The sequence below is a fragment of the Danio rerio genome, chromosome 4 (genome assembly GCF_049306965.1).
Source record: "Danio rerio strain Tuebingen ecotype United States chromosome 4, GRCz12tu, whole genome shotgun sequence".
NCBI classification, from domain to species: Eukaryota; Metazoa; Chordata; class Actinopteri; order Cypriniformes; family Danionidae; genus Danio; species Danio rerio.
In genome coordinates, this window is record NC_133179.1 from 62,998,385 (window position 1) to 63,016,711 (window position 18,327).

Here is an 18,327-nt window from a genome sequence, read left to right on the forward strand (position 1 = left end):
AATAGTACTATAAAACAACAGCAGCAAAACAAATAAAGATGGCTAAAGTCAACTTATTTTCCCAATACATCATTATTTCTCTGTAAAACTGATTTGTAAAGCTGCTGAACTTCCCATCCCCCACTGTATGTGTCTTGAGTCTTCACTGCTCCCCATTGCTCATTTGCATCTTTATACCAGCATTAATGGGGGCCAATTGAGTCTTATCCAATCACATTCCAGATCCAGTATCTCAGCAGGGTTGCATCTATATATTCTGGGTTCCTAAAAGAATCTTCATTGGCTTATTTTGCTATAAGAAAACAACTTTGGAGGACAAACTACGATTGTAGATTCCTACATTGGGATTATTACTAACAACAACATACAAAGAAAAACCCACTGATGCCTTTTCTCATCCCACTTCTTCATTGAAGACTGAAAAGGTAAGTTGCACATTCTGAATTTACACTCAAATAATATCTGAATGCTAACATTATAAATTGTAAAATCTAAACATGCGTGGATGCACTGTTCAACGTTGTATTAAGTTCTTCAGTCATTTTAAAAAGCTTCTTTACAACTGTTTTGTTTTTTTGTTTGTTTATTTGGTCATAAATAAGTTTCAACCTATTACATATATAGGTTGGAACCTGGCAGGCAATTTTGGAGAATTTGATGTTTCCCCATTCAAACATACAAAGAGGTGGTAACATCAGTGAATGCAAGTAAATGTGGGTTAAAGCTATGGATGAAGAAATGCAATCGTTTAAAGAAAATGCAACCTCTTACCAACCTACCTGAAGGCAAAGATCTAGTGGGGGTAAATGGGTTTATTCAATTAACATAAATGATGGTCTTACAAGTACAAAACAGAAAGCAGATAAAGTATAAAGTGGAAAACGAGGGAGAAATGTATCAATAAGTCATGATAAAGAATAAATGGGGGGAAAAAAAAGACTTTTATTGTGGCATGGTGGTGTGATGTCATAATGCTGCGCCGCTCCCACACTGTGATTCAACTGGAGAAAGGTTTGTTTTTAAAGCTTTTACACAGATGTAAACCGACTGATTAAAATTTCAGGTTGTTCGTTTAATGCTAGATGTACCTGCTGTTGACAATATTATTTTAACCGTTTATACAAAGAAGTATTATTTTACTCACAGTAAGGTCTATTGTTTGAATAAAATAGGATAAACTTTATTTGTTCCCAAGAGGAAATTCTTGTCTTGTGCAAAATAAGTTCTACAGCGTTGCTGTAAGCAGACAATAAAATAAATAAAACAAAGACAATAATTAACAACATTTGTTAAAGTTTGAATAAAGCAACAGTAAAATATGTAATAAGTGTTTTAGTGAAGGTTTAATTCATTAAATAGCATAATGACATTCTATTCGAAGAATACATCACTATATATAAGAAATGGAGTACTAGTCTTAATCGGCTCATTTGTGTCTATTGTTTCTTGCTCAGACTTACCTGATTTCTGTTTGTTAATGACTCTCATATAAGGAAACTGTTGAAGCAAGTGTTGAAGAGAAGTTATTTTGTTTCTGTTCATTGTTTTATTTTTTTTTTAAACAGGACATTTTTTTATTGTGTTGTTCATTTTAAACAGGATAAAGTGTCTAAACACAGAAAAACTCCTGCTGAAGCGACTGATCTCCACACTGTTATAAAGATGGCGTTTAATAAAGAGGAGAGTGAAGATGTGAAGATTGAAGAAACATTCACAGTCAAACAGGAAGATCTGCAGGAACAAACAGGTTGGTTTTCATTCTCAAACACCAACTAAGTCATTTGGTCCTCATTCAGATATATTTTAATAATACTACTAAATTAAATCCATCTTGCAGTCCTGAGTGTGCTGCCTAGTTCTCCTAAATTCACATAAGCACTCATTGAAAAAAAGGAATGAGTTTCATTTGTTACTTGTTCTCGTGTCTTTTGTCATTATTTTATGTATTATTAGTCTCCCATTTTCTCAACCTTCTTAAGGTTATTGATTTTCTTGTTCTCCTACTGTTTGTAAAGCGTCCTTGAGCACTGGCACTATATAAAACAAATAAAAACAATAAATTAAAAAAGTTTAACTGAGCTGATGATATTTGACCTACAGTATTCCCATAGAAGAGATCATCTGCTTTTACAGTGATGGTGTTGGCTTAGTACTTTCCATTTGCATATGTCACGTTGATCACAATTCCCTTTTTTCATCAACTTCTTTATGGGTTTAAACTTGTTTGTAGTAGTTGTTACTAGTTCTCACAGACAGTATCTACAATTACATCATCATTATTATAATAACTAATTATCAGGGCTATTTCCTATTTAATAGCCGCAGGGTCTTAAAATGACTTAAATTCAAAAACCTAAAGGTTTCGGCCTTAAAAAGTCTTAAATTTACTGAAAGATTGTGTTGTAGGTCTTAAATCTTTTTAAAACAAGTCTTCATTTTCCTTTTTTCATGTTTTGCTACCTAATCTGGCCGAAACCCATACAATCACCAACAATCCATCTCAATAAAACCTTTAACCTTTCATTCAAAAAGGTCATTTTAACTCTATTTATCATAATGCTTTAATTATTTTCGTGCTTCATTTGTTTAAACGTGCTCTATGTTTTTTCTGCTGAGGACATCGACCTGGACAGATTGTCGTGCATAGATTTAGTTTATTATAGTTTAGTATAGTTAGTAAAACATTTGTGAATTTGTTTTTTATTTTAAAGAAAGTTTATTTTGGAAAAAAAAGTGTGGATCCAAGTAGAGCTCTCTTGTTTTTACACACTATTTAAGATCTTTTGCTAAGAAATATGTAAAATATTTTATTGTTATTATTATTATTATTATTATTGATTTATTATTGTATTATTAAATATTTTATATTATATTTTTTGATAGGACAAATAAAAATCTTTTTCATCTGGGGCATTTGAAAAATTCCTTAATCTAAAATTTCATTCATAATGGTCTTAAAAAATGTCTTAAGTCTTAAATTTAACTTGGTGACACCTGTAGAAACCCTGATTTAAAGTATGTCAGAAAATGTGGATGCCCCTAATTTGAAATATGCTGAATGAAATGGACACTGAATTAATTAATTATTATAAAATATTGTATTCTAAACTATATTTTGTTGTTGTGGGACGACGTGAGACAAAACAATAAAATCATAGTGGAACAATAACGTTTAGCATTGTACTGACTACAACTGGCCAACAAACTAGTCTAAAATGACTTTTGTTGCTTAAGAAATGGATTACAGCATGCTGATGATATGCAAACATCTGAGTGTAAAGTTCATCAGAATATTGACCATATTCTTCAAGTACCAGCAGACATTGAAATTGGAATCTTTTTGCTTGAGACTTTTTTTTTAAAGAATACATTTTTAGATCCTAAAAACAGTGTTGTGCTGCTGAGGTGTAGGACAATAACTGTTTTCAAGGTATAACGCAGTTTGAAAAAAGTCAAGGTTTTAAAACCGCCAATATTTTCTGCTGTACCGTTCATCTGTATATGTAAGTTTTTTGTTTTTTTTTTACATTTTGTTTTAAGGACAACAGTATCTCCAGCAGAAAAGATATCCAAAGATGCTGTTTCAAACTGTAAAGAAATCTGTGTTTTTGAAACCAAAGAAGACAGCAGAAGTCAAGGATTTATTTGTATGATTTAGCCATACATGTTTACTGCTCCAAATTATTTAAAAAGTTTCTCAAAAGAAAATGTTTTGTGTTCAAAGAGGAAAAAGTGTCTGTTTACCCAGACATTTAAGAAATATGAGAAATGCTGTTTTGGTCATTCTAAAACACCTCAACTGTTTAAGTATTAATGTTATTATATTATTAATGACCTCCAGAGTGTCTGGAGCGAGTCAAGAGCGTCTGTTCTCCACATCTCATTGCTTCAAACACCACCACATGTTCATTGTGTGTCGGCATTATCCTCTGATGTGAAAGTCTTTTATTAAATAAAGAAAAGATTCATGTAGCTTCTCCTACTGCAGTAAATTCTGTTTTTACTGTTGATATTTCATGCTAGTTAATCAGGAAGTGACGATTTTGTTTTCTTTGATTCATTGGATGGAAACGCTAATTTATTTGAATATTTTTTGTGATCTTCCAGTTTTGCAAATAAATTTAATTTGCATTTTTGGATGGAAACATAGCTATTGCCTACATTTCAGTCACTCAAAGAACAAAGTCACGTATGAGAATGGCTTGTCCTTCTTTAATGAATAAATAGTTTAAATTCACAGATCTTCAACAGGAACATGTACTATAACTAGATTAATGGGATTATTACTTGTTCAAAAAACTATTTAGTACTGCTTACATTCTTATTATTCAAATATTTTTATTGATTTTTCAAAAGTCTTTGATTTTTCCACAACAAACAAATTAAAGAACAAATTAACATGGTACATACCTACAGACATACTCATATCCCATAAAGAAAAAGGGAAAAAGAGAAAAATAAAAATAGGTAAAAACAAATCAGGAAATTAGGGATAAACTCTCACTTAGGATATAATAACCCCTGAGCGTTCAGTGTAGGATAGGAAAGGCTGCCAAACCTCATAAAACCTTTTTTGTAGAGCCTCGGATGGTGTACTTAAGGTGCTCGAGTTAAAGATGTGATAACACTTCTAATATCCAATGATTGTGGGATGGCAGGTTCGTCTTTTTCCACCTGAGAAGAATCAGGTGTCTGGTCAGTAAATAAGAAAAGGCAATGATTTCGACGTGATTAGCTGACAGGTACATTTCTTCTGGCACTGTACCAAAAATTGAGATCAAAGGATTAGGATCCATATCTTTATTACATTTAGATGAAAATTATCTAAAAATATTGGTCAAAAATGATGTAATATAGGCCATCCCCAGAACATATGACTTTGATCTGCTGGCTCTAAACCACATCTGGGACAAGATGAATCTGACCCTGAATACATTTTTGCCAGCTTGCGCCTAGATAGGTGAAGCCTATGAAGCACCTTAAACTGAAGAAGACCATGTCTAATACATACAGAAGATGAGTGTACCAGTTCTATGGCATATTGCCAGGCTGTATCTGATATTTCTAGTCCCAGTTGGTCTTCCCATTTTTGCTTTATACGATTTAGGGAAGTGGAGGCAGTTCTTTGGATCACTTCATATAACATGGACATTACACCTTTTTGATATGGGTTCATGTTTACCAATTCATACAGCATGCTTTTGGTTGGTTCAGTGAAGGAGAGAAGTTTTTTTAACGAAACCAAAGACCTGAAGGTACCTAAAAAATTAGAGTGTGGAATCTCAATGTCTGTTCTTAACTGTTGAAATGAGATAAATATGGCATCTTTTAACAGGTTCTTATCACAGTTAACTCCCTTCCTAGACCATCATTGGAACGCTGAATCTATAAGAGAGGGGGGGAACAATGGATTTAACAAAATTGGAGCAGAAATTTGGCATTGGCAATCCACTCTCTTCCTTCTTTTTTCCAAGAGTTCCTTTCTTATGCAAGGAATTTTCTTATCCTAGAGAAATGTAAAAATACAATTACCATATTTTCTGGACTATAGAGCGCACCTGTATATAAGCCACATGCGCGCTATTTAAAAAAAAAAGAAAAAAGTTATACAAACCGCACCGGGCTATAAGCCGCAGATATCTATGTTGAAAAATTTGAAATTTACTGCATGTACAGAACGATTTTGTACTGAAACTGTACATGTATGTATGTACCTGAACAGATTCTTTCGGAACATTGCCTTTTAATACGGCAGCAACTTTGCTGATAAAAACAGAACATAAAAAAACGGTATTTATTCACCTTTATTTCTCTTGTGTTTGAAACCACAAGTCACTTTAATCATCTTTGCTGAAACCCATGAATTCATCTTCTTCAGTGTCGGAGTTGAACAGCCTCAGAAGCGCTTCGTCACATTTGTCTCCATCAGTCTCGATCTCTGTGTTGCTTTCATCCTCTAGTAAATTTAGCTCTGAAAGTGCACCGCACTCTTCGCGTAGCAGTCCAGCCTTTCAGATCCCAATGGTAATGGTGGATTCTTTGACAGCACTCCACGCTGTTTGGATCCACTGACAGACATCAGAAAAGGATGCTTTTTGCATGCGGCCAGTTTTTGTGAAAGACTTTTTACCACTTGTCATCCAAGTCTCCCACTCAACCCAGAGTGCACCTTTTAAATGCCCAATTCACACTGATGTCAAGTGGCTGCAAATACGTTGTTGTACCTCCAGGAATCACAGCTGTAATGGAGATTGTTTTCTTGATCGCTGCTTTCACAGAATCTGTGATGTGGGCCCTCATGCTATCCAAAACAAGCAGCGTTTTTTTCCGGTGAAAAAATCGGCTTACCGTAGCACTTCGTTAACCATTCCTTCATTAGGCCTTCCACCATTCAACCTTTGGCGTTAACTTTGACCACTATACCTTTCGGGAGTTGTTCTTTGGGCATAGTTATGTGCTTAAAAATCACCATTGGTGGAATTTTTTGTCCGGATGCCGTGCATGCCAGAACGCAGGTGAAGTGCGTTCTCTCATGGCCAGTTGTTTTCAACAACACGGATGATGCACCTGTCTTGTTAACAGTCCTGGTCAGAGGCAGATCAAACGTCAAAGGTACTTCATCCATATTATTGATGTTGTCTGGTCCGGGAGTTCTCTTTTATCTTTGTTTCAACGAATTTATGGAAGTTTTCGACTTTTTCCTGATAGTCAGGAGGGAGTTGCTAACAGAGTGGTCTGTGCTCTATTGGACAGGTTTTTACGTCTCATAAATCTGAAACACCATGACGGCCCAGCTTTGAAACCTTCAATGTTCATTTTGAAGCCGATTGTTTTGGCTTTCAGTCTGATCTGTACAGTGAAAACACCTCGGCCATATGCTCTCTGTGTGTTCACCAAGTCTTCCAGGACATTTTCAAGCTCAGGCCAACTGCTTTTATGTCTTCTGAAAGCTTTTCTTGACTTTTGGCATTGCATGAGCTCTTCCCGCTGCCGCCTCCAACGCCTCACCATAGATTCGTTGACGCTAAGCTTGCGTACAGCAACGCAGTTTCCTTCCTGGGTAGCAAGCCCGATGGCGCAGTCTATTTTTCTTTGCATTGATTTTTCGTCTATCTTATTTTTTATTCTACCAGTAATTCCGATCAGAGCGTCCCTAGCGGTGGAAGAAAAATCCACAAAATAGCAGCTTCTTTATATAAGCCTCATGGTCAAAACATAGGGAAAAAGTAGAATCTTATAGTCCAGAAAATATGTTAATCAACTTCTTGAAAAATGACTTGACAAAAAAAAAAAAAAACAGGCACAGTCTAAAAATAGAAACAGAAATTTTGGTAGTATTGCCACTTTAATGGAATTGATCTTCCCATCCAAAGATAAAGTAAGGATTGACCACCATGCCATGTCTCGTTTGGCTTTGTCTAATGTTGTTTTAAAATGATTATTGAACAAATCCTTATATTTGCGTGTCACACTCACACCCAGATATACAAATTTATCAGGACTTGCTGAAAATGGAAAGGATTGGAAGGACATTTGCTGTGCTCTATCATTGATAGGGAAAAGGAGACACTTGGCTAGATTGACTATGTATCCAGAAACATTTGCCAGTTCTGAAATTATTGTAAGAGCTTTTGAAATACATGTATCTGGATTTGACATAAAAAGAAGATCATCAGCATATAGCAGGAACTTATGTTCTTGTCCCTCTCTGAAAACTCTTTGCAAGCTATCTGAGTTCTTTACGATTGCAAGAGGTTAAAGGGCAATGTCAAAAAGCAGAGGGGACAGAGGGTAGCCCTGTCTCGTTCCCCTAGAGCAGGCATGTCCAAACTCAGTCATGGAGGTCCGGTGTCCTGCAAAGTTTAGTTCCGACGCCAATCAGACACACCTTGGCTTGACAAACAAGCTCTTACTAGGTTTTCTAGAAACACCCCAGGATCTTATAATCACAGCAGATTAAGTTGATCGGATGATAAGATTCACATTTAAATAAATCATTTTACCTTTTAAGAAGTACTTTTATAGCAGCCGATGTCATAAAGAGGATGAGTGATTCCGAGACAAGAGCTTCAGCAAATACCTTGCACAACAGGGGTGTAAGCGTGACAGTAAACTTCTTATAAAACTCAGCTGGGAAGCCACCAGGGCCAGATTAAGTTTTCAATTTTCTGGTGTTCATTTTTTGGATTGCATTTTCAATTTCAGAAGGTGTTATTTTCCTTCTGATGCCAACTGATGTGAATCACAGATGCTAATTCCAAATAATTAAAGAAAAAACCCTCATTACTTTCAATTTTGTTTACCTCAGAGCTGCAACTATAAAACCAACTGCTGAGGATCATTTCAGTTGGTAACACAATAACCTGCCAGCTCGTTCATAACGCCTTTTCACTTGTCAAGGAGTCATATTCCACTTGCAGAAGAAGTCTTTTTTTATGGAGCTATTCAGAAGGTGATGTTGAGTGTAGCTGATCCATTGTATTTTATTCATAATCTCTGTAAGCCGTTTTGGCATACTTTTATTTGCACTACGTTGACCTGAAATAATCTGTCCTCTTATATGCTTTCAGAGTATCCCATAGGATACTTTAACTTATCTCTGGGGATTTGTTTGTCTCAAAGTAGAAATCTATTTGAGCATCAATAAATTTTACAAAATCGTCATCTGCCAATAGTCTTGAGTTAAACCGTCATGTACATTGGGGGATAACATTGCCTGGAAAACATAGTTTTAGTGAGACTGGACAATGGTCCAAAATAACAATACCACCATACTCTACTTCTGACATTAAGAGTCACAAAACACCAAAACACATTTTTTGAGTTGTTGACAGTCGTATATGTGTCCCACACTGCTAAAAACACTATTAGGACACACATATTTCACCAAAAAGTGAAAATTGGTTGTTTTTGCGTTATTTTGAGCAAATTCGTACTTCCGGTTTAAAATGAATTATTGAAGCTGCCTCACGGCCATGAGATCTTAGCGTGTATTCCAGCATGTAGACTGAACATCTACCTGGGAGTACCTTATGACGTCTCTGAGTGTGCTGCATTCATTCATGAGTAAGACTTGGTTGAAACCAATCAACGCGCTCTATTGTGTATGCAGTGCAACCTCATTAATGTGCATGATATCTTTGAAGACTGTTTGTACCTGTACAGTGTTCAGACGGCAGAGAGATGCCACGTTGTGTTGCCAAGTGGGAGAACAAGAAATATTTGGAGATTCGGGTCGTCAGTGTTGCGTTTTATAATTTGCTGCAGTGAAGGTTTTGTTTTTATTTTCCCTCTATGATAGCGTAGCTGGACTCACGTGTGGATTATGCTGCACGCGACGCGTGACAGAAACGTGTGTCTAAGGAACATTTTTTACCCGAGAGCTTTTCTCATCTGAAAATGGTGAAATCTAGATTTGCTGCTCGTCTCCTTTAATAAAAGACAGAGCTCCAGTATGTGTTAAGTGAGCGACCAGTGGTTTTTGTTTGTTTATTCAGAGGCAATGTTAGTTCGTCAGCAGTACTCTTTCAGTGTTTAAAGACAGACCTTAGTCAAATGGTTTCTAAGTTAATAAAGTTTACCGTACGATAAATAATGCTGCTCTCCGAGTGTAAACATTATAGCACCACAATTAAACTTACACCCACATTTTGTGACAGGAATAACATACATGGCTTTCTGACACTACCTACCAAGTGCATCTAAGTTACAGAGAAATGTGAAGGATTTTTTTTTTGCAACAAACATTGCATGAAAGATACACGCTTCCAGCAATTCCTCGAATCAAATATCTCGTTTGTCACCAGGCACGAATGAAATTCCTGAATGAAAGAGCCAAACTGCAATTAAAATCCCCCATTTAATGATTTGGCAAATAATTTGATTACTGATGTCCATGTAAACACAGTCACTGACTTTCTCCTCTGCGTCTGTGTGTTTGTTTTGCCTCTGTGAAAATCAGCACGTGCCCAAAACTGACACTCCCTTTTTTATGCAAATTTTTACGGACCTTCCCCTCCTCTGACTCTCCCCCTACACGCACAGGCTATCCTGATTAGCTATGAGTTTTGATTGATTTATTTAGGTGTATTTATGTGAGAGTGAAGTCTGACAACAATAAATATTCTCATCAGAAATAAAACCACCTGTTTTTATACCTGTGCTGACTCTGCCGAGCTGTAGCTATAAAGTTAGGTCTGCTACTGTTATTTTATACTGGGAAGGCTACCTCATTTATTTAATTATAACAATAATTTGCTAATAGTTACTATGCAATGTTTTTATGGGTTGCTGAGAATACATTTCAGGTGGTCAATACATTGCATGTCAGTTTCAACAATAAAAGTAGATGCTGGAAAAAGTGCCTAAAAGTCTTTGATTTTCATTAGACTGTGTCTGTATGAACCCTGTATGAAATCAGTGTAAAATGTTTAATCTTGAGGTGATGGTAAATTTAGTGATGTTCAATTGTCAGCTCCCTTTGTCGTCAGGTTGTGTGATGTATGTTGCTGAACTGTATTCAAATGTTATAAATATAAAAAAAAAACACATTTCGAAATATAACTGCAGTATGTCAATTTAGTTTATTTGTGTGTGCTGTGCTCATAGACTTTAGAAAGAGCTCATTTGTTTGATTTCTCTTCGAGAAGCTAAGCAAGCCTCAAAAATGTAAGGTCCTTGTACCCTCTCTGAGTCACTGGGGCCCTAGCTGCAATAAACCGGCTTTGGGGGGGCCCAGCTTGCAAAAGGTTGAGAACCCCTGCTTTATGCAGATGCTGACAGGCATGTCTCATGTCTGCAAGGCAAAAATTCAGCTGTTTGTTCAGCTGTTACGCAATAACTTTTTTTTCTGGTGTGTTTACCAGTCAGGCACAGAATATACAAGTATTCCCTGTCTGCTTTACACATTTTAGAAAAACATTTTGTTGTAATTGTGAATATATAGGAATAAAAATAGGCCATTTACAGCTTTCAAATCTGTCTGATCAATATGACCAAAATGACTTTTATGATCAATTATGTAAGAAACTCTGAAAACTGGACTGACAGTTTAAATTTACTTTAACTTCTATGTTAAGTGGCTTTAACACAATTTACATTGCAAAAGCACTAGATAAATAAGGATGACTTAAAGGGCACCTATGGTAAAAAATCTACTTTTCAAGCTGTTTGGACAGATCTGTGTGTTGGTATAGTGTATCGACCGTCATACTGGGGTGATATGAACACAACCAGTCCTTTTTTTTCAATTTAACTACAAAAAAAGGGTCTGCCAATTAGAGCTGTTTTCAAATCGATCGCACCATTACGTAGGTGTGCGATCCCCCCGCCCACCGAATTGATTGACAGCTGCGCGCATTAACATGTTCCGGTAGTCGCGTGTATATGTCAACAAGACCAGACAGACATACGCAAAGCAACCGGGAATAAAAGGTCTGTTCTGTTCGCTAGGATCAGCAAGCATCATCAAATGTGATTAAGAGTAAGTTTCACATGTTTAAAGTGTTTTAAAACAGAATATGTGTGTAATTAATTACAGCGTTTTACTTCAGCTTTACTTCATCAGCACAGCCGCGTGTCAGAACAATTATAAAAGAAGACGCTTCAATCCCGGTTTGTGGAAGTTAAATCAGGTTTATTTTGTACATTAGCATAACAGATATCCACACAGTACTTGAGGTTAGCCTTAACTAAGCTAAGCGCGCTCTGTGTGTCTGCCTGCCTGCCTGCGTGTGTATCTGTGTGTGTGTGTGTGTGTGCGCGCGTTAACTTTGTAACGATATTGTATGTGTGTGACTCATCAATGCAACTTCACAATACTGATTAGTAAAGGTTAGTTCTTACTGTAGTATCTCACAAACACAACGTGAGACCTTCTTCCTTTAAGTCTGTCTGTTGTCTGACGCAGCTGAGGGAGGAGGCATGTAGAAACAGTGGGCGGGCAGAACTCGGCTTAAAGGCGCAGTACGACAAAACCACCCCCTGCTGGAAATCAGTAAAAAACAGCATCTTGTAAAAGGTATAATGAAAAATCTGATGGGTATTTTGATCTGAAACTTTATATACACATTCTAGAGACGCAAAAGACTTATATTAAATCTGAAAAAAGGGGTAACCTAGGTGCCCTTTAAGACTTAATGAAAAGACTTAATGAAAACTAATGTTTTATTTTTTTTTATTTCAGACCTAACTGAAGAAAACGAGGGGAGTAAACAGGAGGAACATCATGTCAAAATTGAGGAAAAAACTTTTTTACAGACTGATGGTATTTTAAAAAGGAGAGACAAGAATCGTTTCACCTGCACTCAGTGTGGAAAGAGTTTTGGAAGAAAATACATTCTTAAGATTCACATGAGGATCCACACTGGAGAGAAACCATTCACATGCACCCAGTGTGGGAAGAGTTTCAGCTTATCGTGGTCCCGTAATCTACACATGAGGATCCACACTGGAGAGAAACCATACACATGCACTCAGTGTGGGAAGAGTTTCAGCAGCTCATCACACTTTAATTACCACATGAGGATCCACACTGGAGAGAAACTATTCACATGCACTCAGTGTGGGAAGAGTTTCAGCTGCTCATCATCCCTTAATCAACACATGAGGATCCACACTGGAGAGAAACCATTCACATGCCTTCAGTGTGGGAAGAGTTTCAGCAAATCATCAAACTTTATTCTACACATGATGATCCACACTGGAGAGAAACCTTTTAAATGCACTCAGTGTGGGAAGAGTTTCAGCCAATCATCACACCTTAAACACCACACGAGAATCCACTCTGGAGAGAAACCATTTACATGCACTCAGTGTTGGAAGAGTTTCAGCCGCTCATCATACCTTAATCAACACATGAGGATCCACACTGGAGAGAAACCATTCACATGCACTCAGTGTGGGAAGAGTTTCAGCCAATCATCACACTTTAATTACCACATGAGGATCCACACTGGAGATAAACTATTCACATGCACTCAGTGTGGGAAGAGTTTCAGCTGCTCATCATCTTTTAATCAACACATGAGGATCCACACTGGAGTGAAACCATTCACATGCCTTCAGTGTGGGAAGAGTTTCAGCAAATCATCAAACTTTATTCTACACATGATGATCCACACTGGAGAGAAACCATTCAAATGCACTCAGTGTGGGAAGAGTTTCAGCCAATCATCACACCTTAAACACCACACGAGAATCCACTCTGGAGAGAAACCATTTACATGCACTCAGTGTGGGAAGAGTTTCAGCCGCTCATCATACCTTAATCAACACATGAGGATCCACACTGGAGAGAAACCATTCACATGCACTCAGTGTGGGAAGAGTTTCAGCCAATCATCACACCTTAATCACCACATGAGGATCCACACTGGAGAGAAACCATTCACATGCACTCAGTGTGGGAAGAGTTTCAGCCAATCATCACACTTTAATTACCACATGAGGATCCACACTGGAGATAAACTATTCACATGCACTCAGTGTGGGAAGAGTTTCAGCTGCTCATCATCTTTTAATCAACACATGAGGATCCACACTGGAGTGAAACCATTCACATGCCTTCAGTGTGGGAAGAGTTTCAGCAAATCATCAAACTTTATTCTACACATGATGATCCACACTGGAGAGAAACCATTCAAATGCACTCAGTGTGGGAAGAGTTTCAGCCAATCATCACACCTTAAACACCACACGAGAATCCACTCTGGAGAGAAACCATTTACATGCACTCAGTGTGGGAAGAGTTTCAGCCGCTCATCATACCTTAATCAACACATGAGGATCCACACTGGAGAGAAACCATTCACATGCACTCAGTGTGGGAAGAGTTTCAGCCAATCATCACACCTTAATCACCACATGAGGATCCACACTGGAGAGAAACCATTCACATGCACTCAGTGTGGGAAGAGTTTCAGCCGCTCATCATACCTTAATCAACACATGAGGATCCACACTGGAAAGAAACCATTCACATGCACTTAAGCCATGGTCACACTGGACTTTTCTACCCATACACTTCCTTGCGTGTATTCCAGCATGTAGACTGTCTGTCTGTACCTGGGAGTATTTCATGACGTCTCTGAGTGTACTGCATTCATTCATGAAAAAGACTTTGTTCAAACCAATCAGTGCGCTCTATTGTGTATTCGGGGCAACTTCATTAATATGTATGATAGCTTTAAAGACTGTTTTACCTCAAACAGTGTTCAGACGGCAGAGAGACGACTAGTTGGGTTGCCAAAACAAGTGGGAGAAGAGGAATTGTTTAAAGTCAGTACGTTAAAATCACTACAATATTATGGACTGAAGGATCTGCTGTAAATGCTGCTCTCTGAGTGTAAACATGTAAACGCGTTTTTTGACAGGATAGTCTACACACGCACATGGCTTTCTGACTTACTGAGTGCATCTCAGTTACCGAGAAATGCAGTTTTTTTTCTCTTATACAATGTGCGGTATCAAACATTCCACTGTCATTAAACAGTCAGTTACTGATGTCCATGTAAACCAGGGGTCTCAAACTCAATTTACCTGGGGGCCGCAGGAGGCAAAGTCTGGGTGAGGCTGGGCCGCATAAGGGATTTCACAAAAAAAGTCCTCAAATGTCATTATTAACAGTTTTAATTATTTCTTCTGAACATGAAATGTCCTGAACATTAATAGAACATTGAGTGAAGATTATGAACAGTTCTTCTGAACATGGCATTTAAAAACACCCCCACCCCACTCCAGTCACATCAGTCTGTACCAGTCTGTATCTACCTATAATACATATGCAGGCTGTAGCTAGGTAGCTAAGTGGCAGGCAGGGGCGGGAACAGCTTACCTTGGTTCTGGCCGGCGCGAGTTCCCTCCTAAACACTTCCCGCCCGTCACAGCGTCTAACAAAGGGGCGGGGTGCGTGGTGACGTCACCGGCATCCCTGCCCCTTTGTTTACACGGCGGGCGGGGAATGCCAGTGACCGCTGTGTACGGATAGAATTAGCGGAGCGGAGAGCGCTCTCTCTCCCCGCTCCGTTGATTCTGTCAGTGTACTGCGGTCGGCGCGGGCCACAAAATATTGCACTGAGGGCCGCAAATGGCCCGCGGGCCGCGAGTTTGAGACCCCTGATGTAAACAGTCACTGTCTTTCTCCCCTGCGTCTGTGTGTTTGTTGTGCCTCTGTGAAAATTTTGTAGAAATGTGTTGCGCTCCTTGCGTTTACTGTAAACACAATGATGGCAACTGAGAGAAGAACAGTTTCATAAACATCTGGCAAACAGCATCTCTGCTGCTTAAAATCTTTTTGCAAGTGATTGTACAGGTGCGGATACATCTGTACTCTACTCTTCAGTGTATTCATGTAGCTAGTGTTGTTTTCGATGATGTTCTTTGTCTGACTCCCTGAATGAGAAACAAATCATCTATTTATTAGTAAAGTTTCTTTACTTTTAGATTCAAAATTATTTCTAGTTTACTAAAGTTACTGTTTTGAGTAGAATACAAACTTGATGAATATTTGATGATTTAGGCAGAGCGACAAGTATTTAGTTTTACAATATTAATACAATGTGATAATCCCAAGACTCCAGATTGGAATATGTGGTAAATCCTGATTGGATGCCTGCATTACTCATCAATGGGTATATAAAAGTTGTTGTGCTAGCTACCCCTGGACGCTGTGGCTACTCAGGAGTCCACATGTCAAGACCTGCCATCTCATTGACTCTTTAACTATGGTTTTGTTTTGCATTACTTATATTATGTAGTTAAAGTGTTGTTGTGATTATATCCTAAGTTCTTTATCTTCATTATTATGCCTAGACATTTGTTGGTTGCTTTGATTGATTGTTCTGAGTTACATTTTATAATAAATAATTTGCATTCAAGCTATTTTGTTGTCTCATCTCACTTGTATGGTGCAACTCAAACAAGCGGGTCATAACATTTTGCAAAATGTGTCCAGTTGTTACTGAGATCTTGTCCTTTCAGTCATAACCATAGATGTGAGTAGGAACCTAGATTGAGTGGTAAATTTAGAACATTGCCTTTCATCTCAGCTACTTCACCACAACAGACAATCACATCAAATGCATTACTGCTGCCGCTGCACTGATCCATCTTTTAATCTCACATTCCATTTTTCATGAAAACAAACAAAAAAAACGCAGATACTCCATTTGGGGTAAAGACTCTCCAAACTGGAGATGGCCACCTTTTTACCAGTCAAGGACCATGGTTTCTGACTCAGAGGTGCTGTTTATTTCCCTGCCATGTCACACTCAGCAGCAAACCGTCCCACTGCATGCTGAAGGTCCATGTCCTATGAAGCCAAAAAAACAACGTTATCTGCCAATGGCAGAGACAGTCCTAGCCTGCACCTAAAATTCTGGCAGTAAAATTATTATATTTTTTTGAGGTCAGCCTCAAAAATAACACATTTACTAAACAAAATGAATAAATAGATGGATGGATAGACAATGTAAGTAAGGGAAGTAGGATGGCTTGTTCAACCATATAAGGAGAAGCACTTTAGCAACGAGACCAGCAGCGTGTAAGTACATTTAGACTTGTTTTCAGTTGTTTGTGTGTAGTGCTAGAAAGATTACTCACTGTTTCCTTGGTTACTGTAAGAGCTTGTGTGTGGATCACGGTCGGTTTTGCACCCCTCGCCTCAGTTTCTGTTGTTGTATTGTGGGAACTCTTGAGGCATTTCAAGCTGAATTCTATCAGCAAGCGCTCAGGGGTGTATATAAGCAGCTAGTCTCACTGCGTGTGAAGACCGACGAGTGTAAAGACCATTGACTCTACCTGTGCGACTCCACCGAGCAAAGACCGACAAAGCACCTGAGTACTTTATTTATTTATTTTACTTAATCTTTGCACTTATTATTGTTTTCATTGCACTTTTATTATGTGTTAACTAATTCCTGTTGTTACTAACACTCGCAAAGCACGGGAGGTAAGCTGCAGGAATAATTATCACAACCTTCATTCAATACATGTATCTGCTATTTCACAACTCTCTCTCTCCGTGGGCCTCTGAAATTGTCAATCTGCTGTTCACAAGGCAGATTTTATTACCTCCATAGCTACATATTCTGACTATAATCTCATGGCTCTAACTGAGACCTGGTTGAGACCGGAGGACACTGCTTCACATGCTACTCATTCTGCTAATTTCTTTTTCTCCCACACTCCTCGTCAGACAGGGAGAGGGGGTGGAACTGGACTACTGATTTCCAAAGAATGGAAATTTACTCAGAGATAGTCACTGGCAAAGATCAGCTCCTTTGAATTCCATGCAGCCACCATTATCCACTCCTTCTACATAAATGTGGTTGTCATCTACCGCCCACCAGGTACATTAGGTCACTTCTTAGATGAACTGGATGTTCTTCTCTCATCTTTTTCTGTTTATGACACTCCCTTGTTGGTGCTAGGTGACTTCAACATCCACATTGAAAAACCTCAAGCTACTGACTTCCAGACTCTGCTTGCCTCTTTTGACCTCAAAAGAGCACCTACTTCTGCTACTGATCTTATTTACACTCGACATTGCTTCACTGATCAAACACTAGTAACTCCACTACACACATCGGAATATTTCCTTTTGTCTCTCAACATCCACAGGACTCCTGAGCCACCACACACTCCAAAACAAGTTGCCTTTCGCAGAAACCTACGCTCTCTCTCACCCAATAGACTATCCACCATTGTTTCAGACTCTCTTCCTCCATCTTACAAATTCTCTGCACTTGATTTCTGACTATCTGCTGTTTCTGATGCCATGTGAAAACTTCAGATTTTAGTGGCTTGTTTTACTAGGGGTATGATTCACGCTTTTGGTGCGAGAGGTCCTGGGTTCAAAATTATGGCTAATATAAAAAGGTGTTTCAAAGATTTCCAGTTTGTCAGCAGATAGTGTCACCACATAAAAAAGTTCTTGCAAAGTGGCTTGCTGGTCTTGGAGTATGATTCTCGTTCATGCCATGACAAATCCCAGGTTCAAATTTCGGTTGAGCCCCTAAAGTTGTCTGCTGTTTTGTAAGGGCGTTGTGGCTTACACAGATGCCTTTTTCTGAGAATGCCAGTTTGTCGGCAGATAGTGTCGCCATGTAAAGTTGCTGTTTTGCAGTGGCTCAATGGTCTAGGGGTATGATTCTCGCTTAGGGTGCCCTTGATTTGTTAGAGAAAAATTTTTGACTATCTGATACTTCTGACGCCATGTAAAATGTGAACACTTTAGTGGCTCGTTGGTCTAGGGCCGGGGTGTCCAAACTCGGTCCTCGAGGGCCGGTGTCCGGCATATTTTAGTTTCAACACCAATTAAACACACCT

The 18,327-nt window shown here is 38.3% G+C and overlaps 2 protein-coding genes across 4 annotated transcripts in view; both read left to right on the forward strand.

Annotated features, from left to right (window-relative positions):
- The window catches only part of LOC141381809 (uncharacterized), a 705,874-nt gene that overhangs the window by 624,893 nt on the left and 62,654 nt on the right, over positions 1-18,327 (forward strand). The gene's annotated exons all lie outside the window — the stretch shown is intronic.
- Positions 279-15,877, forward strand: LOC137491023 (uncharacterized). Of its 3 annotated transcripts, none has more exons than XM_073948398.1 (3): positions 279-425; positions 1,600-1,747; positions 12,185-15,877. In XM_073948398.1, exons 2-3 carry the CDS (start codon positions 1,663-1,665, stop codon positions 13,987-13,989), a joined length of 1,890 nt encoding a protein of 629 aa, XP_073804499.1. In that variant the 5' UTR covers positions 279-425; positions 1,600-1,662; the 3' UTR covers positions 13,990-15,877. The 3 variants fall into 3 exon arrangements, with proteins under 3 accessions (XP_073804499.1, XP_073804498.1, XP_073804500.1); XM_073948397.1 differs by lacking the exon at positions 279-425 and adding an exon at positions 979-1,011; XM_073948399.1 differs by lacking the exons at positions 279-425; positions 1,600-1,747 and adding an exon at positions 9,827-12,019.

Coding starts and splice junctions, on each gene's coding strand:
- LOC137491023 (XM_073948398.1), top strand. CDS start 1,663: ATGGCGTTTAATAAAGAGGAGAGTGAAGATGTGAAGATTGAAGAAACA. Junction 1,748..12,184: donor AGATCTGCAGGAACAAACAG/GTTGGTTTTCAT, acceptor TTTTTATTTCAG/ACCTAACTGAAGAAAACGAG.